The sequence below is a fragment of the Centropristis striata genome, chromosome 9 (assembly GCF_030273125.1).
Source record: "Centropristis striata isolate RG_2023a ecotype Rhode Island chromosome 9, C.striata_1.0, whole genome shotgun sequence".
Classification (NCBI taxonomy): domain Eukaryota; kingdom Metazoa; phylum Chordata; class Actinopteri; order Perciformes; family Serranidae; genus Centropristis; species Centropristis striata.
Genome location: NC_081525.1, coordinates 36,079,599 through 36,103,579, shown reverse-complemented (window position 1 = coordinate 36,103,579; position 23,981 = coordinate 36,079,599). Strand labels below are relative to the sequence as shown.

The following is a 23,981-nucleotide window of genomic DNA, read 5'->3' as shown; positions in this document are numbered from 1 at the left end:
AGCCAAACTTCACTAAACTGGATAAAAGCACCTCATAAAACCCAACTTAACCCATTGAAGCCTAAAAAGTGGATACGTCGTTTTTGTAGTATTTGTATAAGCTCTCAAATACTTTTTGAATTTCATTTCTATCTGCTACAGAGGCTGAAAAATCTATTATTTAGTAGAAGAGTTGACACTTTTTTTTCCAGAATTTCCAGAAAATGAGAGGCTTATTTTAAAATCGCCCAGCTCTTTTTCAGGCCTCAATGGGTTAAAGAGATAGCTCAATTTTTTTTAAGTACATCCTGTCAGCAGCAACCACAAGCAATTTCAATTCACAAATCTCAAATGATTTATAAAACAAAACAGGGTCATAGTTGATACAGTAAATCTTTACTTCACCAGCAACCAAAAAGCTAATAAATTACGTAATTTCTATTTCACATTCATTCAAAGTGCAAGCCTTCTGTAAATCAAACCTGACACATTTTGGACAAGTTATGTCTTGCCAAAAAGTATACTTTGATTTTCATGCCAGTAAAGTTGGCACGTTTAAAAAAAAAAAAAAAAATTAAAAAAATCGAGAAGCTGATAAAAACAAAATGACATTCACCTCTGATTAAGATCCTAACTCATCTCGAGGTGACTAGTATCAGTTGGCAAACAACTAAAAATGGCTTCATTTGTCTCAGTCCAGCACCATCAGACAAGTTTCCAATCCTTCCAGTTCAAAAGCAGGTTATCACACTGATCAGACTGATAATGAATGTCCAGGAACCAACAGAACAGGTTATAAAAAGTCTCCGCTCATCATTATTCTTACTGCATCATGCTGTTAAATGAGATTTACTGGAGAAACTTTCAGTTCACGGTCTGTCTCTGAAAGGTGCATCTGGAGGATTTGAGTTTTGCTGTGGTCAAGTCTTTTATCTTTTGCTCCAGGTGAAACAGACAGATCCAACTCCATCACCAGGCATTCTCATCCTCCCAGTTCAGGTCATCTCCATCTCCCCAGCCATCTGTTTCAGCCTGAGAGAAAAGGAAAGCAGATATAATATGAACAGAACAATCTTTAATGTCTCATTCGACTGTAATCACTAACATGATAGAAACAGTGTACCACCCATGGTTTGTACTTATGTACAAACCATGGGTGGCTTAATATTCTAGTGTTGACAATAAATAAAATATTGATGGTTATGTTTACTGACTCCCCATTTTGACTGTAAATTTGCCAAAAAAAGAGACAAAACGCAAAGTTAAAGATGAATTCGACATTTTAAATAGATATCCCAATAGTAATGTTATTGTGAATTATTCTGACAATAATTGTGTAGTTTCTAATGTATTTAGTTTTTAAACTTACACATTTAAAACTGCAGTCTGGTGACTCCAATGTAGGCTGTAAAATTGCAAAATTCTGATTCAAAACAATCCAAACCACCTATTAAATGAATTGGTCTGAGAAGAAAAAAAGCTTCTCACAACTGATAAACATGCACAATGTCAAAAGTCTACATTGCTTCATATTGGCGGTCCTGGTTCTAATGGTACATAAAAAGACAGCAAAAATGACTATGTAAGCCTAAAAAGTATTGAGGCACATTATATTGTCCTACGTCGAGTTTGTAATAGTAAAATTCGATACTAAACCAAACGTTTTCCAGACTTTAAATTCGTTTGGATTGTATACTTTGACCATAAATATTTCATTCTTGCTAATTTCCATAACAGTGATCAACTTATTAACAGGATTTATTTAGCCATTAACTAGCCTGTTGCCAGGAGACAAACAAATATGATGACATGATTGTTTCATTTAAGACAACAGGGTTTTTGGTTTACATTAGTGATTATGTTGATCTTTCGAAAATTCAAATACCAGCATTTTCCAAACCCTGAAAACAGAAAGGCTAATATTAATCACTTCCCCATCATCAAAATTAAAAAAAAAAACACCACAGAGACACCACCTTGCACACTCACCTCAGTCATGTTGGCGACTGCGAACTTGGCAGTGAGTGTTACAGTATCGATGGACGGGTCGACCTGCAGAGATGAAGTGTTTTCTGAAGAGGCCGTAGAGAGTCCAGCATCACTCACGCTGCTCTCGTCCAGCAGCAGAGCGGGAGTCGACAGTTTGATGTCCGGCACCATGTCTGCAAACAAATCCAGCTCTGGGTCCGGCTCCTCCTTTTTCTTCACCTTTATGGTGAACTCCTCCCCCAGACCTCCTCTCCCACCGTTCTTTAGTGGCACTGTAGGTTTGGGTTTGGGGTTTAACGGGCTGTGTGAGTCTCTCTCCTCCTGAGCCCAGCCGTCGTCCCACGAAGGAGTCGTCTTGCTCTGTGGAGATTGTCGCAGTGTTGAGGTCAACTTGAGTGGTTTGGAGGAACCCAGTCTCAGTGCTTCAGGAGCATGTTTGACAGGTGTAGTAGCGCCCCCTCTGGGTGGTGTTAGTATAACTGGGTCTGATAGAGGAGCAGTAGGGGAGAGATCTGAGGTAGGCTCAGTGTCCTCAAAGTCATCCCACGGCTCCTCTTCCACGTTTGGGTGCAAGAGCGGCAGTCTGCTGCCGACTGGAGCTTCTCTCTCTGAGGCCTTAATGTGGATCTGGACCGACTGTCCGTCTCTGTTCTGGCTCTCCTCAGGGTCGCTCCAGTCAGGCCAGTCTTCCACTGGACCTTCGAGTCTGTCAGGCCGCTCTGGGCTGTATGACGGCGGCTCCAGCTTACTGTCCTGACGAAAACCGTTCAAAGGTAGAGACATCTGTCTACTGACATCTGAAACAGGGCACAAAGACAGATTCAGACACAAGATCATCAAACTGAATTAAAAAATGACTTTCATAGTATGGAGGGGGTCATACCTGATTTCGGGGGCAGAGGGTAACTTCTTGGAGGGTCCCTACTACCTGCTAAGCTCCCCATGTGGCCCAGGACCAGGCCTTCTGTTCCTGATGGTTTGGGGAACAAATTCAAGACTTTTGAAGGCTGGGCCATCTGAGGGTGGGAGCCTCCAACTATGTGGACAGGTGAAGCTAAAGAACAGAGGTAAAGTAAGGTTATTGTTGACTTAGTGTTTAATACCAGTGCAGGGTGTTTTAGGCACAGCACCCAACCATTCTGGGCACCGCCAAATGTTAAATACATGGAGAGCATCAAAACTAAATAAAAGACCTTTTCCTTATGATTTAAGTTCATCCCCAGTGGACCTCTTTAGCAAGGTTTGTCTAACATCTTTTTAGGTGTTATTTTTTTAATTATTTGCTGCAGTTTTTACATTTATAAAATACAGATATGCAATTTCACATTATTATTTCCATATTTTATGCCCCGAATCCAATAACCCGAATCCTTAAAAGTTTTTTGGGCCCTCAAAAGCCCCGATAAATATTTGCAGCAAAGTCATCCACAAAGTTAGATAAGAGTAGTATTCACTTAATCAAATCCAGATTTTCCAGTTTGAACTTGTTCATTCAGTTGTGGTTGGCTCAGAGGTTCAAGAAACAGGTTTTTCTATTTAAAAGACAAAGGTGGTGGAATGACAACCCCAGTGTCCTGAACTACTTCAACCTTCAGCTTATCAAAGATACTGCTGCAAGAGTTCCTCCTCTAGTCAAACAACCATTTCAGTTTGCCTCTCCCTGTACTGGTTTAACTGATGATTTTAAAGTTTAATTTGAAGTTTTACTTGATATAATACTGTAGTTTTGAGTTTGTGAAGGAAATTTGGTGTTTCCTGTCATGGTGGGGCATGAAGTAGGTGGTGACCTACTTGATTTTCAAGACACAAGGCCTTATGGGAACTCAAACTGTGAACTTAACTCTGATAACACCATGTGAGAGGGGAACATAAACATAAATAAGTCAGATCTGTCCTGATGTGATGTACAGGGCAGGAAGGTTAGGGCCACATTGCCTCTGGCTGAAGAGCCGATGATGGAAAATGCAACAACCACAAGTCGAGTGGTGTACAGGACTTTGTTGCTTTGTTTGTTGCGGGACTGATCGGTGTATTGGAGTACGGATGTGTTAATAAACCTGGAGAACTGAGTATTGTGTGTGTCTTGTTTGGCCAGCTCACCCATTAACTTAGTGCAGTTGACAAGTTCCTATTCGCTTGAGATCACAATGAATGTAAATGTATTTTCTGTCCAACATTGCCAACTCAAAAAAGGAGCACATGAGGAGCCTAAACAGTTTCAGTTTATGTGCCTGATTGCATAAACTACCTTCATTTTTCAAACTCAAGTTTGTTTCTTATGTCAAATATTTCCCAAAGCTAACAAGTTAATTTAGGAGTGTTGCATAAAAGCATTTAGGTTGTCTCCTTGCCTTAGTGTTTGACCGAGGCTTTCACAGCAGTTGCTGTCAGAATACAGCACATGCACTTCAGTCCCCTGTTAAACATTACACATCACTCACATCATCTTCTAGTGTTACTTGACAGCATTGTTGTCAGTGTAAGCTAGTTTCTCCAAAAAGGAGAAAATAGAAAGACACCAAAGAGAATACAAGAAAGTAAAGAAAGCAGGAAAGACTGGATGAAAATTTAATTCTACTTGAAGAAGAAAGTGCAAGTACATAATCCAAAGTAAACTTAAACCAGCTGCAACAAAGACACACAATATCAAGGCAATCTTTAGGCATTGTTTCCTTCTAGTTTGGTTTTCGGGGTCCAGTTAAATTTTTGTAGAGATTTTGAAGATAAACTCAGATCTACTAATCTAACAAGCTGTGCATCACTCAGTGTCCAATGAATTTTCCCTGTCCTGTAAAATGAATCTTGGTATCTCCTGCTTTCTTCAATCAGCTTAAATCCAGCCATAGTCTTACTTTACCAAAATGATTCACTTATAAGGAGACTTTTATCAGTTAGCCTGAAAGTGCAAAATGGTTACTAAGGACATTCTGTGATTTTAAACAGTTCCCCCTACAAGATCCTAAGGAAATCCTTATGGTGATTTTATGCAACTCATATTTTATGCAACCAGTTACTGCAGTCTTAAAATCACATTTATTTGATTCTTTGCCGTTTACTGGTGCCAACTGCTCTTAATATCTTGTCCTGATAAGCAGCAGGATCATATACATAACTGAATATCGGAATAGAAACATTATATAGCAGCTTTCACTAGTATTGTCATGATATGATATAGTTAGAGTGGCTTACTTTCAGGGGTGACCTCTGTAGACTTGGTGAAGTTGGGTGTAGTGCGTTTAAAGACCTTGGTCCTCTCCCCACCGACCACCACCTGCGCCCCCAGCAATGGCACCAACACGGCCAGGCTCTGCAGCGTCATGGCAACCAGGGAATCATTGGTGTCTCTCATTCCTAACAAAACCTGCACCAACAATTAAAGTATGACTTAACTCTGGGAATTAAAGAGCTTATTGACAATTAGGTCAACCCTCAAATGTAACACACACATACAGTGGCTTGCAAAAGTATTCATCCCCCTTGCATGTTTCACCCTTTTGTTGCTTTTACACATGAAATCATGGTCGATATAATGTGGCCTTTTTAAAAAGAATTTGCAAAAAAAACCCTCTTTAATATCAAAGTGAAAACAGGTTTTTACAAAATAGTATAAATGAATTAAAAATCTATAAGTTAAAATAAATGATTGCATAAGTATTCATCCCCTTTAAAGTAACTGACCTAATTCAACAAAGTTCCAGCTAGTTGATGCCAGCAGTGTCACAGTTAGTGAAATGGAGATCACCTGAGTACAGTTGATGTGTGTCAAGTGATTATAGTATAAAAAAACATGTGTCTGGGAGGTCCAGTCTCTGGTTCATCACTATTCCTGCTACAATTGTACCATGCAGACAAAAGAACACTCCTAGTAACTCAGAGAAAAGATCACTGAACAGTAGAAGTCAGGAGATGACTACAAAAACAAACTCACTGGACATCACAAAGAGTTCAGTTAAACCATCATTAAGAAATGGAAGCAGTATGGACCTTGTTTAAATCTGCCTAGAGATGGCCGTCCTCACAATCTGAGTGACCTGACAAGAAGAAGCCTGGAGAGGGTGGTCACTAAGACACCTAGGACCACTCTGCAGGAGTTATAAGCTTCAGCTTCAAAATCTGTTTTCACTTTGATATTAAAGAGGGGTTTTTTTGCAAATTCTTTTTAAAAAGGCCAAATTATATTGACCATGATTTCATGTGTAAAAGCAACAAAAGGGTGAAACATCCAAGGGGGATGAATACTTTTGCAAGGCACTGTATTGCATCCTTCTGGTTCTGGGCATTTTTACATATCATAATCAATTTCAAGCTATTGAAGAATCAGTTTGAAATGCTTTGTTTGAGCCAGGCCAGTGTCCCTTCTTTTTCTTCTCTAAGCTCCTTCTGGCTCAAGCTCTGCTAAGTAACGCTCACACGAGTGGTATTGCTCTTGTAATATGGGGATGCTTATTTCCAAAATTGATGGACTGTTCCTTTAAACTTAGCTCAGTGTTCCTCATTGTTAACATTTGACAGTTTTATTTTGTTCTCTGATATGTGCCTGATGTACAAATTGACCGATGATCTTGCACCACCACCACTTAAGCAATGTGTGTCATTCTGTAGAGACAATGTTAGGGTATCTAGGGCTACAATGAGAGGTGACTGTTACACTACATTTAAAAAGACCACTTTTGGCCAATCAGCATTTTCATATCAAGCAACTAGAAAATGGAACTCAATCCCACTCCATATCAGAGACTCTAAGTTTTAAAAGTTTTAAAAAGTCTTTGAAGACATGGCTGAAAGACAATCAAGCTTGTGATCATTGATCTTTGTTTTTCACTTAGGTTTTTTTTTTCTTTTCTTTTACTTGTAATGTTAATCCTGTTGTCTTTTCATCTTGTCTGTGTTTTTACTGTGCTTGAACATCCTGCCCAGGGACTACAGGTGAAAATTAGCTATTTAGCTAACCCTGGTATAGAAGCTATTCTATGCATGGTCCCTGTCAAACAAAACCAATAAATAAATAAATAAAATTGATCTCAAACTTATAAATTCTGGTTCTAAACACTCCACCTGAGGTAGGATCTGGTTTTTGAGTTCATCGTGGGAGAAGAACTCAGCGTAGATGTGGATGTGAGCCAGCAAGGCGGTCCGGATGTGTTCTTCATTGACTTTGAAGAGCTTGAGAAGCTGAGGAATCACGTGTTTGCGGTAAAGGGACACAGACAGCAGGCATTCTTCATCGTTACCGCCACCACTGGAATCTGCCAGCACAGAGGAAAAATAAAACAAGCATGAGCAACAACCACGTACAGTTTCACCTGACAGCGACAGAAGGCTTCTTTATCTTTGGTGGGGAATTAAAATATCTGAGTTATTATTAGCAGTCACTTCAATAAAATGCCATCTTACCCTTTGGCCTTAGAAGATGAGGCAGGAAGCTTTTGACAGCCATGGGTTCTGCAAAAACCAGAGAGTTGAGGAGTTTGGGGACAAGGCGTGAAGCTATCAGCTCTTCGGGGAGACTCTGGACCCGGTCCAGGAGAAACCTGCACAAACAAACAAACAAACAAACAATGGGCAATGATAAGGGGAAAATAGGGTATAGGTTTGTACAAATATACATGCTTCGATTGAGGGAATGTTCAGACTAAAGTATTGTGGTGCTGCAGCTTAACGTCCCAGCTGATAAATCACATTAAGAAAACATTGTTCGGTACACATCCACAGCCAATAAATAAATAATTTAAGACACTTTTCAATTAAAAGAAAATTATGCAAAAAATAATAATCCCCTCTAGTGTCTTGAATCATTTCACAATAACAATATCTATCAAGTATGACACTCTGTTTTGCATGAACACACTGCACTAAATTACAAAAGACCACAAAGAATGAAAAAGACGATCTGTGAATAAAGACCATCTTCTCACTTGAAGAATTCATTCTTTTCTTCTTCTGTCTTCAAGGTCAGGCTCTTCAGAAAAGTCCTCACTTCCAGAAAGTCGTTCCTGATTATACAAAAACATGCAGTGTGTTTTAAAACAAATCATTTTCAGAACGTCTTGATAACAGGAAAAAAAGCAACAAATCACACTTACCTGAAAAAGTCATGAGTCAGCAGGGAGCTGAGTGGAGGTCGAGAGAGGGGGTCAGGGTTCAGCAGGCCTGCCTGCAGGGTCTTCTGCAGACTGTCAGACAGCTCCTGTGACACTGAAACAGCAGACAAGGATGAACAAGTGTACCTGTGCAATATAGTTGAGGTCATCAGTATAAACATTGCTGTAGACATGACACTCTTCTTACCCGAGCCATTCAGGAGAGAGATGAGGGTCTCCACCAAAATTCCAAAAGAGTAACAGTCCCGACAGTGAGCATTTGTATCCGGAAGTGTTTTAAAGCCCTCAACCTGTTGACGACATGTTTCATGAGAACTTTTTTTCAATTTCAATTACATTTTTCCGTCACAACATTTTAATCTACTCACCTGCTCCTCTGGAGGAACGCAGCTGACCTCTCTCACATTCTGAATGCTTACAAGAAACTGAGGAGTTGAAGAAAATCAAAATCAAAACTGATTTGTCTTGAGGCATCTGACACAGGTGCTTTTCATTTTCAGAAGAGCCAAGAAGAAATCTGCATGCAGACTTCATCCTGGATACATTCTTCCTATTATATCATCTCCTACCTCAGGTGTTGCTTCAGAGAACTTGCAGACAGTTTCCATCCCTCCCAGTTTCCAATGACCATCTTCACTGACGAACACAGATGAAATGCACACATTGTTGTGGCTTGATTTGCCCTGGTGGTTACAGAAAGCAAGTTAGGAGCTAAGCCATGTCTGTCTAACACAGATAGAGACCAAATGGCCTACAACTCCTGTTAAGTAACAGCACCTCAGTTTTTAAAATCATGCCCTCTGGTGTTCTTTCTCTCACTCTTTAATCCCATGCATTAAACTACTGTGCAGCAGTCACTTGCAGCTCCTCCATGCTTTGTTTTTGCTCACCCTCTCGTGCAGAAACACAAGTGCCTGCAGGAGGTCATAGATTCCTGCGCAAATTTCCTCTGGGGAGAGGCTGTCCAGCAGCAGTTCCAGAGGCTGAACGCGCTCCGTCACAAGGTGGATCCCTCCGTCCTGCACTGAGCAGGACAGGAAGCGCAGCAGACACGGGTGCCTTAAGGTCTTCAGGTGCTGCAGGAGATGGAAAAGGAGTAATACTTTTAGTCCAGTTATAAGTGAATGTCATGCAGCTAATGGAAAAATGCATGAGCAGGAACTGATTATGCAGCCTGACTGCCAAAACCACTAATTAGCAATTAAAATCAAGCACACCCTGCTGTCAGTGGAGAGCATGAAGACATCATTTGGTGGTAATGGTTTAATGGAAGTGTTATGTCGTGACAATGATGATACTGGAAAATCTGGTGGTTGGTCTCCTGGGTAAGAAGACTGAAAGCACAGAGTGCGGTCCAATTATCAACATTTGCCTGTTAGAGCTGCATCATTCTGACCAGACTAGAATATGTTGCAGATTGATTGAGGAGATAAAGTTATTTGTTGCAATTTAATGTTAAAGATGTTCTTTTCTTATATGAGAACAAAAGCATGAATAAATATATAATGGGTGGATAAATAAGGGCTAGACAATTTAATATACATTTATTAAATAAATGTTTGATCCATCTGGACCATTTGTTAACATTGAGCCCTGATCAATACGTGTTACTATGTAAGAACTAACATACATTACTAAGGGGAAGCTGGGGAAGCTTAATGTAGGAAATGATCAATAAAGCCATAAACTGGGGTGAGGCAGCAGCAAATGGAATAAGATCATTAAGTGAATAAGATAATCATATGATCCTCAAGATTTATGCAACATCTGTGTATTCACTTCTGTTGTCATTACTGTCTTTTTTGTTTTTTATTTACCTGCCTATGAATTTGATTATATACTGTGTATGTTAAAAAGGCCAGCCATTTTATTAGTATGTAATGTTCTCTGTCTTAAAACTGCCACACATTTCTTTACATGTACTAACTGTATTAGCCCATATTGCATCTTCAAAACACCTTTTCTTCTTCACTTTTCAGTTTGAGCACATTCCCTACAGTACCAGATCATTATTTTTCACCATCTCATATTTTATATAGTTATTTCAGTGTTTATTTCCCAATTCAAATTTTATATAAAAGAAATACTGTATTTATTTTCTATCTTTGACATTTTGTATATTCCTGTGTGCTTTGCTGTACTGTTTGCTGGACAGTATGTTGTGCATGTTCTGTATAAATAAATAATCTATCCATGTATCTATCTATCACCATTATTATTATTATTTGACAACCACGGTCAGTGTGCTGTTGTACCAGGATACGGCTTCAGTAGAACTACCTTGGCGGCTTTGTTGACTTTGTCCTCATTCCCTCGCTTATGAACAAACACTGAAGCCGGTTTTCCATCCTGGAGCCTGGCTGAGTACATGGTGAGTCCGTAAGGAAGGGTGAGGAGCGGCTCCTCCAGGGTGCAGCCCCGCACCGCGCTGCTCTCCGCACCCATGGCCGCGCTGGTTCCTGGACCTGGAGGAGGCACAGGGGGGGCTTACACCATGCAAACTTAACGTGAAATGATGCAATGCGAGGTTGTCAAGTGGTTAAAGCTGACACACTCGTACCTGTTAGACTGTAGTGGATGCGCCGCTGCTGACAGAAGTGAGCTGGTGTTGTTGGTCGCCTAGCTGGCTAACCTTGGAGCTACGTTAGCCAGCTTGTCATTGCTATGCTTGTCGGTATTCCTTCCGCCTCCAAACAACCATACTAATCACGGCGTGGCGCAAGATTAATCAAGTGGTTTTAAAAAATATTAAACAGTTGGCGAGATTAATCCTTATTCACTTCTAAACAAACCAACGATGCTAACGTGGAGCAAAGCTGCGCTGTAAACACGGACTCTTCCGGTAAAAGACGGAACCACACAGCAGGGGACAGTCACTTCAAAACATCTTAGAAATATGTCACTGCGGGTTATTTTTTGAAGAATTTGGGGGAATTGTTTTCAATACTTAGCAGACTAACATTACTTAGGCAGTAAATGTTACATTTATCAGCTTAATTGTACGTTTTTAAATCGTGCAAAATCAACAACACCCCTGCTCTAAAAGCTAATGGTTGCAACCAAAGTGGTGTGAGATAACGCAGGTATGTGCGCGGAGAGGTGCCCGCCATATGGTGACAAAAATGAAATTAGAAACACTCTGAATCTATATTTAAAAAATGTCCTTGGTCTTGGGAGATGAGAGTCTTTGGCCCAGTTTGTGTTTGTGTTGAGATCACCAGTTATAACAAAGTTAGAGAGCTATTTAGGAACCTTGGGATAAAAGCAAAAGCAGCGTATGTCGTGAACTTCATGTGATTAAAGGGACAGTTCTTCTAAGTTTGCTTTATGGGGACACTCCATGGGTGAATGTGAAACAATTATTATAAAAAGTTGATGTGAAATATATGCAAATCATATTAATCACATTAAAATGTGTCATATCACACACACACACACACACACACACACACACACACACACATATACATACAGTACAGGCCAAAAGTTTGGACACACCTTCTCATTCAATGCGTTTTTCTTTATTTTCATGACTATTTACATTGTAGATTCTCACTGAAGGCATCAAAACTATGAATAAACACATATGGAATTATGTACTTAACAAAAAAAAGTGTGAAATAACTGAAAACATGTCTTGTATTTTAGATTCCTCAAAGTAGCCACCCTTTGCTTACTAGAATATAAGACATGTTTTCAGTTATTTCACACTTTTTTGTTAAGTACATAATTCCACGTGTTCATTAATAGTTTTGATGAATTTACAATGTCAATAGTCGTGAAATTAAAGAAAACGCATTGAATGAGAAGGTGTGTCCAAACTTTTGGCCTGTACTGTATATATATACATATATGTATATATATATATATATATATATATGTATATGTGTGTGTGTGTGTGTGTGTGTGTGTGTGTGTGTGTGTGATATAACACATATTAATGTGATTAATATGATTTGCATACATTTCACATTATTCACAATAAGAGAGTACAGAGGTATGCCAAGACACAGAATAAATTACATTAAAAAAAGATATGGATAATATTGCACATGCATTGTGAGATATACAAAAAAAAAAGAAAATAATTTAAAGGCAGTATAAAGATAAAGGAAGAATAAATATAATAAAATCTGAAAAAAACACAAAACCATAATTCATAATAAAACGACATGCGACAGTGGATCCTTGCTTATTAGCTAAATGTTAAAATGGCATTTTATTTTAATAAATTTTCATTTCTGTTATACTTTGTTTTCCACTTTATTTATTTTTTTTGTATTTTAAAAAGTATTTATTTGTCCTATGTAAAGCATGCTGAAATGCAACTGTGTGTGAAAATAAAAAATTAAACATTTTGCCTTAATCTAAGGTGGAACTTTTGTTTCCAATACTGTGGATTTATGAACATAAATACATAAATATACAAAAGCACAATTTATTCCTAATATGGCTGTACCAGATTAAACACGCCACAAAAGTCAGTTGGTTTCCTCTTTACAAGGAAACAGCAAGGTTTCACACTAACCATGAATAGGTATTGCTCCATTAAAAAACGAAAACAAACCTTTGTCAGAGGAAGTGATGGTTTTGACCAGATGAGATATTGGGCCAGTTGCCTTAGTAACTAACCAGCAGCTAAAAAACACACTCACTTTCAAGTAGCGCGAGCAGGAGACAACATGGACGAGCTCGGTAAGTCAACTGTCTAACATGTTTAACAATGTCCTCAAATTAATCCATGGACAGATTATTGGATATGAAATTATAATTGTAATGCTATAATTTACAACTGAGATAGAGGTGAGGTGAAAGGAACGATTGATCCTAGAATAAGATGATTTATATGTGACTTATCAAGTACAGTGTACAACTAACATTATATATTGTGCTTTTAACTTTTTTTAACACTGAGTTTTTACTGGGGGTTTTTTTGCATTATAATTTCAATCCTTCTGTGTATTGTTTGAAAACTATTCTGCCTTTTTTAATCAGGACTCTCAAAAAAATCAAGGTAAAATAATTTTTTTTTAAAAGAATTCAAGGAAAAATATGGTCTCCACAGATCTTCAAAACATACAAGCTATGTCTTGCAAAAACAAAAAACAAAAGTTAAGTTAATTTGACTGTTCTGAAAATAAATTAGAAAGTATAGAGGTTTTTCTGAGATCTGTGGAAAAGGCTAATCGTGCCAAAATCCAAATAATTATTCCTTTATTTTAAAGCCATGTTGCCTACTTCCCCACAAAGACTTTAGTAACACAAATATCTTCCCATTTCTATTGAAGTGTGGATTTATATTGTGTGAAGAAGAGTTTAATTTAGAGTGATATTCCCCACCAAGGTCTTGCAACACTTTTGCATGTTTCACTTCTGCAACACGCACTACCGTCATTTCCTGAGGAAGCTGACTTGCATAGAGCAACTACAAACTAATCTGCAGCACCTTTATCTGAACATCGATGTGCACTCATGTCACAGGAAACATACCATGCTTTACAAATTAGTCTCGGTTTTAATACGCAGAGGGTGCCATCAATGTGTTTTAGTGGTTGTGAGGTGTGAACACTATGTTTGCAGGCTTGCATAAGTATTTTTGTTTGTATGTATGTGGTTATAAGATTTATGGCCTGTATCCTGCCACAGATTTGCTGTTGGAGGAGCTGGCCCTGAATTCAGGGGGTTCAGAGAGCATCAGTGACAACAGGAGCAATGATCCAGCAGCTGGAGAGGTGAAGCCACTAAAATAATAAACTAACTTACCCTGTATCATTACTATGTTAACCATCAAACCTGAAATCTATATAATCTTGGTACTTCAATAACTGAAACTTGAAACTGATATTTGGTTGTGTGTTTAAAGGTGTCTGGAGGAGTTTATTCTGGACTTAACAAGAGAAAAGCAGGAGGCTCAAACGTGTACAGGTGAAGAACAAGCTCTTGTTGAGTTCAGATTCACATTATTATTGTGTAAGCTGCGTAGAGGGAAACAGGAAATTACTTGGAATTCATTGCATTATAGTATATCAGCGGAAGAAGTACTCTATTCTTTAGAAATAACACAGTCTAAAAGTCCTGAATTTAAACTGGTACTCGGGTATAAGTACAGAAGTAGTATTGGCAGAAAGTATCAAAAGTACTAATTATACAGAATGGCACCTTCACAGTGTTATAGAATATTGTAATATTCTGTTTTCACCACTAACTTTGACATGTAAGAGCATTTTGATGTGGTAGTTTATCAATGTGGAGCTAGTTTGAAATACTCTGAAAAATACTGGGTAGATTGATAGTACAGTGCTGCATTATATCACCTTTCTATCGTAGTGGAGTGAGAGTATAAATTAGTAATATTGCGTAATCAAGAACAAATATGTCAAAACTGTACTAAAGTACAGTAGCTGATTAAATGTATTAAGGTAATTTGCACTATGTGGTGCATGTAATTTGTAATTCTTCCACTTAAAAAGCATATTTGACAGATCTCACAACAGTAATATTGCAAATGACATTATAGCATAAGTATTAAGTATTTTGTATGGCATCTGTGTAGATTTGTATTACTCATACCACCTTCTGGGTTTTCCTACAGTTCAAAGCGCCACATTACATTCTTGTAAAACATCAGAGTTTTCCCTCAATATGAATTTAATGATCATGGGGTAGTAAGTAATCTAGGAGCATAACTTAATTGAATTAATTAAGAATTTGAGATACCATATATATGAGATACAAAAAACTTACAAGCCCACATATTCCATATGTGGGCTTCCATTCCATTTTCATCAATGCTTATACTTATCATTATTTATTACACATTGTAACTTGTCTCTTTCTCTCTTTTCTTTGCCACTACCCCTTGTTACAAAAATAGCTAATCTAATCTTACATGTCATCTCACAACCAGCCCAACTCAACCTCCAAGTTCAGTATAAACTCTGTCCTGTACTTGTCCTACTGTCCTAACCACTGTGTATTTTACTATCCAACTATTCTGTCTTATCGCAATGTTTTATTGCACCAATTGTCCTATGTTTTTTTCTTTATTTATTGAATATTGTGCCAATAACAAAAAAAGAAAAAGAATTGGAGATATTCTGCTTTCTAATTAGCTCCTCTCTGTGTTTAGTGATCTGCCAGCTCCTGTGGCAGCTGCCCCGACCCCCGACTCACCCACTAGGGAGCTGGACGCTATCTTGCAGGATATGATGGGTCTGGGACAAGAGGTCGGTACAGCGTCTGCAAGTGCAAGTCTCAGAATGATTGAAATGTCTCATTATTAAAGAAAGTTTTTCTTTCTACTCCATATGAACTGGTGATTCATATGTTAAAAGAGAACAGTGGATGTACAGTAAAGAAACTTTCTAAACATGAGTGAAATGAACCAGATGTGCCAACAGAGGGCAGCATTGCACTAATGTCATCACTGCGCAGCTTCATGTAATACAATTTCAGCATAGTTTTTGAGCACCGGCCTTTAAATGACACTTTTATCAAATGCATATCTAAAAAATAATGTAAACAGTTATTTGTGCATCTTTGTATCATCTATTAGGATCCAGTGCCTTCAACTATCCCGCCACCTCTTTCACAAAAAGTGTCTGTGAAAAGGAAAAAGGAAGGAGGGCAACAGGAGAACAAAGGCAGCAGCCCATCAGGCTCAGATGCAAAGGCCTCGACCACGAGCAGGAAAACAGATACGATAGATGACCTGCTGGGAGGCCTGAGCTCTGACTTGGAGAAGATTGGCGTACGAACAACAGCCAAGGGCCACTGTGCTTCCTGCAACAAATGCATTGTGGGAAAGGTACAATACAATCACGCAAATAAATGGGAAAATATGATAATGTATGTTTTGCCGATTTAAAAAAATATGCAAAGTCAGCCTTATAAATGTGGACACACAGGACAAAAAACAACCTGGTCTCACAGGAAACCGTGAAATACCTACGGATTTGCTTAACTCAAAATCCGTGGAATAGCCACGGAATCACTCAATTTTCCGTGAAACTGACACAGATTTCGCTACAATGCAAGTTAATGACAGTCATATCCCGTGGCTATTCCAACATACAAAGTGATTATGTACATTCACTGAGTGAATATTTAGAAAATAAAATATATTTCTCGCTAGAAATGTGATCAAAATCCATTTTTATGCAGAAACTAAGTCAAAATATTGATTTTTTTCACTAAAAATGAGAGAACTGTCCGCCATGTTTTTTGTTCTGAGCGCCAGGACCTTGAAAGTCACGTGACTTGGAACAAACCAATAGGAACAAATATCCATGGAATAGCCACGGGATATGACTGTCATTAACTTGCATTGTAGCGAAATCCGTGTCAGTTTCACGGAAATTTTAGTGATTCTGTGGCTATTCCACGGATTTTGAGTTAAGCGAATCCGTGGCTATTTCACGGATTCCTGTGAGACCAGGTTCACAAAAAATGTTGGTGATCAAATAAGATGAACGATTTAAAAAAGGTCTTGTTCTCCTTGCACTTAACTTTTTTCCTATGCTGCAGATGATCACAGCGCTGGGGGAAGTGTGGCACCCTGAACACTTTGTGTGTGAGGCATGTAAGATGGAGCTGAGCACCACAGGCTTCTTTGAGAGAGAGGGACGGCCGTACTGTGACAAAGACTACCACCAGCTCTTCTCTCCTCGCTGTGCCTACTGCAAGGGGCCCATTATGCAGGTGAGGAAGTCTTTTTTATGTTAACTTTGTATTAATGATGTAAAAATCATCACAAAAAAAAACAGTCCAGGAAAGATCAAAATGCAGGGATGTGCATAGATATTTTGCAGTTGCTCTAAGTTGAAAAATTGGCTTTTATTTTTTGTTGCTGTTAAAAAAAAAGTGTTCCCATCTGAATAAATTATTCCAGGAAAAACTTAATAATGCAAATATTGTTCTTGTCTACTTTGACACAGAGAAGCAGGGTCAACTTTAAAATCCAATTCAGTTCATTTGAATTAAAAAAACATTTTATTTATAAATTACTGAAACAAACACACTGTGAAAGGGTAAATGTTGTCACACAAAAACACACAGTTCATTGTGGCAGCTACACTGCTTTAACGTCTATTTTATAATGAACCTATTGTTAAAGACTTGAAATTGGTGATTGAGGTAATAAAAACAGTAGGGTTATTGCCCTATTGACTTATTTATTTATTTTTATAGCACCTTTCAAAACCAGGGTTACAAGGTGCTTTACAAATACAATATAATTGAGGTAATACAACCGTTAAAACAAAAATAAGAGAACATCATCAAAACAGAGAACAAGCATTAGATAAAATAATAGAACAAAAATTAAAATATGTGTAAAAACATTAGAATTATTGCACAAATGTCAGTCTGTACATGTGGGTTTTTAAAATATTTTTAAAATGATACACAGCTGTTCTGATACTGAGGGGGAGCTTGTTCCACAGTGTTGGAGCTAAGACAGTAAAGGCGTGATCTCCCTTTGTCTTGAGCCTAGACCGTGGGACACTTAACAGCATGTGATTTTGAGATCTTAGGGATCTCGGTGCAGAGTAGGGGGTCAAGAGTTATATATATATATATATATATAAATATAGAGTGGAGCTAGACCATGGAGAGATTTATAGGTGATCAAGAGAATTTTAAACTGATCATGTAATGGACTTACATACAATCCGACTTCTGTTTTGCAATCTCTGATGTCACCCCCTGCTGGCAGTTAGACAGAACAGCCAAAAAGGGCCAATGGGCTGCTGCTCAGGCATCTTTAGCCCAGCCTTGAGCACGTCCCTGCTTAAATCTGCACTTGCCTTTGTTTTCTGACCATACTGTAAATGTATTATGTCATTTATTAAATCCATTTATTCATACAATATTTTTTTGAAGACTGAATGATGACATACAGTAGCATGTAATTCACTTTTCGTGTCATATCCCACATGTCATCTTTATAAATAAAACATAAAACCATATTGCTGCAGTCTGGGCTTATGCTGCAGACCAAAGTCATTAATCAGAAACTAATGCAGCTTCACCAATGATTCACTTTTTGTGGTTCACAATTTCTGTGCTTCCTCACATCTGAACATATGAAATGAGACAAACCTGACAAATCCTTAAAGGAAGTAAAAGCATGATGTAATATTTCTTTTTGTCTGGCTGGTTTACCAGAACATCCTGACAGCTCTGGACCAGACCTGGCACCCCGACCACTTCTTCTGTACACACTGTGGAAACCTGTTTGGACCTGACGGTGAGAAGCTTGTGCATTAATTTCTCTTCACTTGAAAACCACAACTTCAGCAAAGAGTCACTTGGGATTAATCTAATGTGTCTTATACATGTCCCAGGTTTCCTAGAAAAGGATGGGAAGCCATATTGTCCCAAGGACTTCTACAGCCTCTTTGCTCCCAAGTGCTCAGGCTGTGGAGAGCCAGTGAGGGAGAACTACCTGACTGCAGCCAATGGCACCTGGCATCCAGAGTGCTTCGTCTGCGCAGTGAGCCTCTTACCTCAGACCACACACACGGCTCTGGCTCACACACAAGCCTGGGAATAAATGAGAAAGATACCCACACATTTGCTTTATTTGCAACAATTTGACCACAAGGCTGATGAAAACCGTATGCCTGATGAATACGTTGCGGTTGAAATGATGCAAATAAATCAAGGAAACCATATTCCTCAGTGTGGGTATCTTTTACATTCTCTTCCAACCTACTTCTGTATGCAGCATCTGGTCAAAAACGGTTCAGTGTGCAGCCTCAGTTGTGCTTTACTCAGCTATGAGCAACTGTTAAACATAAAATGCTCTCGGTAGTGATCCTCTGACATGTGGTAGCAGCATTTATATATTCTATGGTCCCTAAAGAGAATTATTCTTGACTGAAAATAAAATGTTCATAAACCTGAACATGAGAAATACATAAAACACACTGCTCTGGAAACCTAACTCAAAATTACATAAATACAATTAAGATGAACAATACCACATAACACATGGAAAACATCCAACTATGACTATCTGAAGTAATCATCGCTGCAGTTTTATCACCATTTGCACAGAACCTAAACATTGTTTTACACGAAGCAGTCATCATCAGCAGGGTCAGGATTTGACCCGGCCCCTGGTAGCTACATGTAAGTCCAGAGGTCAGGAGGTCAAACACTCCATTAACAAGAGGATGGAGTGGACACTCAGAAAGCGTCCGAGCCTTTTTAATCAACCTCCTGCTGAAAATAAACGAGGTGGTTGATAAAATGGAGCACCTTTGATCTTTCTGGCCACTCTCACTATGTTGTGCTGCAGCCTGGGCTTGTCAACAGTGTGCGATTCTCAATTCTTATTCCCAGGTTGTCAAATACAGACAGCTTTAGTTATATAAACAATTGTCTCACAATTGTGTCAAAAGCGCCAAAAGCTTCCAAAAATGTTAAAACCCAGAAAAATCTGTAATTTAATCAAGGTAATACACCCTTCATGCATGTGTTTACGTTGTGGTTGTCTACCGGAGTTGTCAGAAACTGAGTTTTTATCCAGTTTTAATCCATATTTTTGACGCTAGAACTTGATTGTTTTTAACTGTGTATTTAACTGAATGAGGTACTATAGTCAGCGACATCTGGGCATTAAGTTATCAGAGAAACAAGTTGAAGAAATGTTGGCAGTAACTCGGCTTGAAGCCCATATGGGACACCCTGTGTCCACCAAACAGCTTTGGAGAAATACAGATTTTTAACATGAAACTGCTTTATTCAGTGTTTTTACCGGTTGTAATAACTGTCTGTTTGTTTTGGAGAGGAGAAGACCTCTGTAGATATTTCAGCTCCTGGAAAAAACTGGTTGAAGCTGACCTCCATACGCGACCAAACGTTGTCTTTTGTTATTGTTTTGATTGATCTCCTGCTTGAAAGTTACATATGGTTAGTTTAAAAGCAGGTGTTACTAAAGTCATTAATGGATTGCTCCATTAAGGTGTTTCTGTGCCAGGACCCTGGTGGTGGGCATGCTGGTGTACGGTTCTGGCTTACTGGCAGAGCCTTTGCTAATGTTAAGGGTTACACCTGTGCTTTTACTGCTATGACAAGTCAGAATGTCTGCCAAGAGAAACCCTATGTAGCATCCCTCCTGTACAGACCCATTTAGTTTATGTTTTAAGTAAGGGGTGATACCGACAAAGTTGTACCTTCAATGACTGTAATGGATGATATGGAGGTCACAAACCATCCAACACAAATTATAGTATAGCATAGTATAGTATAGTATAGTATAGTATAGTATAGTATAGTATAGTATAGTATATTATAGTATAGTATAGTATAGAGTCTTGTTTCTTGTATAGAGTCCATGTTTTAGCACATGTTATTGCAGCTTAAAAGTCACAGCTACACTCTTCTTAAGAGGGATTCATTTTACAGCTGTCTGTGCATTGTTTTGTTTTTTGTTTTTTTTAGGAAAACCCTGCAGAGTATAGCTTTAACAGTCATTTCTCTCACAATAAATTCACATTTTGTGAAAGCTTCATTGCCACTGCATGGCATTTCACTTGTGAGCAGATTAAAATTTGTATGAAATTGCATTCAAAGTTTCCCTCATTAGTCAACCAGGGAAACTTGGCTGCAGAGACAGCAGCTAAACAGCAGCCACTGAATGCATGAGGCTAAAAAATATTTTTTTAAAAACAACATAAAAAATGTTCCACTTTTGCTTATCCTATATGTTTGATCTAGCAGCAAGATAGCTTGAAAATGCTTTTTCTGCATCCAACATTCAAATATCTGATGTCAGCATGTCCTTAAACACACCATGAAGTTAAGTTTGAGAAATAGTCCCTGCTTTCTGAATGTTCATAATGTGATAATCTAACATAAGTATTTCTATGGTGTGCTCTGGCTAAGGATCAACAGTAGTAATAGTACACATTGGGGCGCACTTATGGTCAATTCAAAGCATACATTATTATCCAGATTTTACACTACTTGCCTTCTTCCTCCATTTTATAATGCAATCATTTTCACAATGTATTTCTTTTCTGTCTCTCCAAATCTTGTCTTCCATCTTTTCCCACATCCATCACACATCACGGTTCTCCTCTGTTCCCACTAGGACTGTCTGAAGCCCTTCACTGACGGATGTTTCATGGAGTTGGATGGTCGTCCTCTCTGCTCACAGCACTTCCATACCCGGCAGGGCACTTTGTGCGGTGGCTGCGGTGAGCCCATCACGGGCCGCTGCATCTCTGCTCTCGATCGCAAGTTTCACCCTGAGCACTTTGTGTGCGCCTTCTGTCTGCGGCAGCTCAGCCAAGGCATCTTCAAGGAGCAGAAAGGGAAGCCGTACTGCTCGCCTTGCTTTGACAAACTCTTTGTGTGAGACGCACAGTCCATATTGTATAAATACTGTATCACTGTCATTGTGGAAATTATAATTTCCACATAGTGTGAATGATACATTTGATGAGGCAACTATACTATTCTTACATTATAAGAGTGTATTTGCACTGAGCAATAAAAGTTTCATGTTTTTAGAAGTTAATGGCCAACAGAGGTACCTAACGTTTTAATGAAGTGTGTAAAATCAAATTTGACATAATGTATTAAAAGATTTTGTAGAAAGATCAATGGAAAATGCTGAAAATGTAACATAATTAATTACATGGTTGTAAAACACAAGGAAAGTACCTATTTCCCAGGATAAGTACATGGAAGAAATGTTTCACATATGTGAACTTTGGATGCTTCTAAAAGGTGTGTTGCTGACACTTGGGCTAAACTATATGGGATTTCATACATCATGATCATATAAAATATATAAATGGAGAAAGAAAAACACAGAAGTGCAGTTTTAATCCATAGTTTCCATGAAGCTATCCTCAGCTTGCCATAAGGCTTGGCAGTGTGGAGATACTCTCTGGCAGCGCGGAGCAGTTTGTCTATACGGCCTGATAGCTTGTATTGGCAGTGACTGGCATTGAATCGGCGTGCCAACCTGAGTTTCCTCTTACTCTGACCCACCATTTGGCCCCTGGCATGTGTTCGATTCAAACAACCTCTTCATTCTTCACACAGGCTCCTTTGTAGACGCCTATGGAAGATTGATGAAGGTGGTTTCAGAGAGAGCTCCTTCACATCACTGCATCTCCGCAGCAATGTACTTTGACTGTTGAGGGATGAATCAGCTACAAAGTGTTTTAGAGTGAATTTATTTCTGGTGATGCACCTTGCATGTCTAGGCTCTCCTTTTTTCATTGTTTTATCCCTGATATTTATTTTGTTCACTCCCACTGATATGATGATGACCAATAGTTTGGATGATATGTCAAGGTGAGATATTTGCAGCACAGTTATTATGTAGTAGAAAATGTTTTATCTATTTAAATGTGAGATTTTGGTGTCAGTTCTGCAGAATTATATCATAACAAAATCAATGTTTTGCACCAATAAAAACATCCATTTCTAATTGCAACAAGCTCTTGAATTTGATGAGTTTTTGCCCCTTTTAGGGGAGATGAAACTCGCCATCTACTTTAGTAAGTTTACAGTAAAGTAGACATAGCCTATGAATAAAGCAAAAAAATAAAATGTAATAAAAAATAATTTTATTGTGTGTAAAATCTCTGCCACTTCTTTTCATGCATTACTAAAAACAGAAAACAAGTAAGCTTGAAATATCAATAATTCAAGCTGTGGTATAGTAAATGAAGTGTAAAGTAAATTAAGCTGATTTGAGGGCAGTGGATACGTCAGAAAATAACATTAAATCAGTTTATAAGTTCATAGTTTAAACAGTTTTGAAAAGTGCTGAAGATCACAAAAATACACTTTGAACTAATAAAGGTAGCCATGCCTCCGTAGAATACTGAGTTCATCTTATCACAGTGTCTTATCTTGGGATGAACACTGGCTACTTTTTGTCGGCCCTGCAGGCAGTTTTCTTCAGCTTCTCTTCGAGCCACTTAGACTTGCTGTGTGAAGTCAGTGTGCGAGTGAGAACGGAGGCGGGCATTAATCATGCTGTCATCACTGTCAGACCAGGCCTCTCACAGCCTCTGCAGAGTACGGACCTTTGCATCATGGAAGAAGTGTGAATGTATCGTGTTCAGTCAAAATCCAAGATCGTAAGTGTTTAATGATCTAACGGCAATGTTCCCAGATTCCTACTAAACTCAAAGACATACTGTAATGTTAAATGTTGAATATGTTTAAGCACGCCTGAGAGATTTGCATTTTGTGTTAAAAGATAGAAGAGGAAGTGAGCTTTCCAGCAGGAACCTTGTGTAGAACAACATCAGCTTGGATCTGATCAGAGACCTTGACATGTGACACTTTTGTAAAATTTCACGCGACTTTAGGGGCCATTATGTTTATTCTAGTATTAAAAATGTTTTTTTTCCTGCAACATTCACCATTACACTGCATGCCATTATGAATCGACTTGCCAATTCGGTCTTATAAGTGGCAAAACTTGTTTAAAGCTTGCTTTCCGACATCAAAAAGCTGTAAACTAGCGGTTAGCTTAAATTTAGATTAGCAGAAAACCTCAGACACACATGTGAACACTCACCCTTGCTGTCAAGTGTATTTAAAGACAACACCAAAGCTTTGCAAAGGTTTGAGTAGAAACGTAGAAAACAAAAATATGATGCAGGGAAAGAGGTTCTGGCATTCACAGAAAAAATATGAATGTTATCGTATGGCTGAGTGAATGGGGAGGAAAAAGGGTTCTCTGGCACGTAGTAAAAATGAGAAAACATGAAATGTGAGCGGGGGTCTTTTTTAAAAGGGTGGCGAATAAAGGGCCGTCTGTGGAAAGCAGAGAGAGTGTAACTCAGGTGACATTTACAGCAGTGAAACAGAGTAGGAGCGGTCTGGGAGCGCACTGGGCCATGAGATGGCAGCTCCAGCTCAATGGGGGAG

At 38.6% G+C, this 23,981-nt stretch overlaps 2 protein-coding genes across 2 annotated transcripts; one reads left to right on the top strand and one right to left on the bottom strand.

Annotated features, from left to right (window-relative positions):
• Positions 1-353: 353 nt before the first annotated feature.
• scyl3 (SCY1-like, kinase-like 3) lies at positions 354-10,940 on the bottom strand. Its single transcript, XM_059341379.1, has 14 exons — positions 10,630-10,940; positions 10,350-10,534; positions 8,960-9,145; positions 8,639-8,752; positions 8,438-8,494; positions 8,257-8,359; positions 8,052-8,163; positions 7,884-7,961; positions 7,363-7,499; positions 7,024-7,214; positions 5,158-5,329; positions 2,852-3,022; positions 1,969-2,765; positions 354-1,011 (listed from the first exon to the last, which is right to left on the bottom strand). The coding sequence occupies exons 2-14, from the start codon at positions 10,512-10,514 to the stop codon at positions 949-951; spliced, it is 2,346 nt and encodes a 781-aa protein (XP_059197362.1). The 5' UTR covers positions 10,515-10,534; positions 10,630-10,940; the 3' UTR covers positions 354-948.
• Positions 10,941-12,739: 1,799 nt separating this feature from the next.
• On the top strand, positions 12,740-22,513 carry lpxn (leupaxin). Its single transcript, XM_059340663.1, has 9 exons — positions 12,740-12,764; positions 13,716-13,801; positions 13,933-13,994; positions 15,199-15,295; positions 15,625-15,876; positions 16,596-16,769; positions 18,237-18,318; positions 18,416-18,564; positions 21,172-22,513. The coding sequence occupies exons 1-9, from the start codon at positions 12,752-12,754 to the stop codon at positions 21,436-21,438; spliced, it is 1,182 nt and encodes a 393-aa protein (XP_059196646.1). The 5' UTR covers positions 12,740-12,751; the 3' UTR covers positions 21,439-22,513.
• The last annotated feature ends 1,468 nt before the right edge of the window (positions 22,514-23,981 follow it).

Coding starts and splice junctions, on each gene's coding strand:
- lpxn (XM_059340663.1), top strand. Junction 13,995..15,198: donor GGAGGCTCAAACGTGTACAG/GTGAAGAACAAG, acceptor CTCTGTGTTTAG/TGATCTGCCAGCTCCTGTGG. Junction 16,770..18,236: donor GCAAGGGGCCCATTATGCAG/GTGAGGAAGTCT, acceptor CTGGTTTACCAG/AACATCCTGACAGCTCTGGA.
- scyl3 (XM_059341379.1), bottom strand. CDS start 10,514: ATGGGTGCGGAGAGCAGCGCGGTGCGGGGCTGCACCCTGGAGGAGCCG. Junction 8,360..8,437: donor GCGTTCCTCCAGAGGAGCAG/GTGAGTAGATTA, acceptor TGTCGTCAACAG/GTTGAGGGCTTTAAAACACT. Junction 3,023..5,157: donor TACAGAGGTCACCCCTGAAA/GTAAGCCACTCT, acceptor TCTGTTCTTTAG/CTTCACCTGTCCACATAGTT.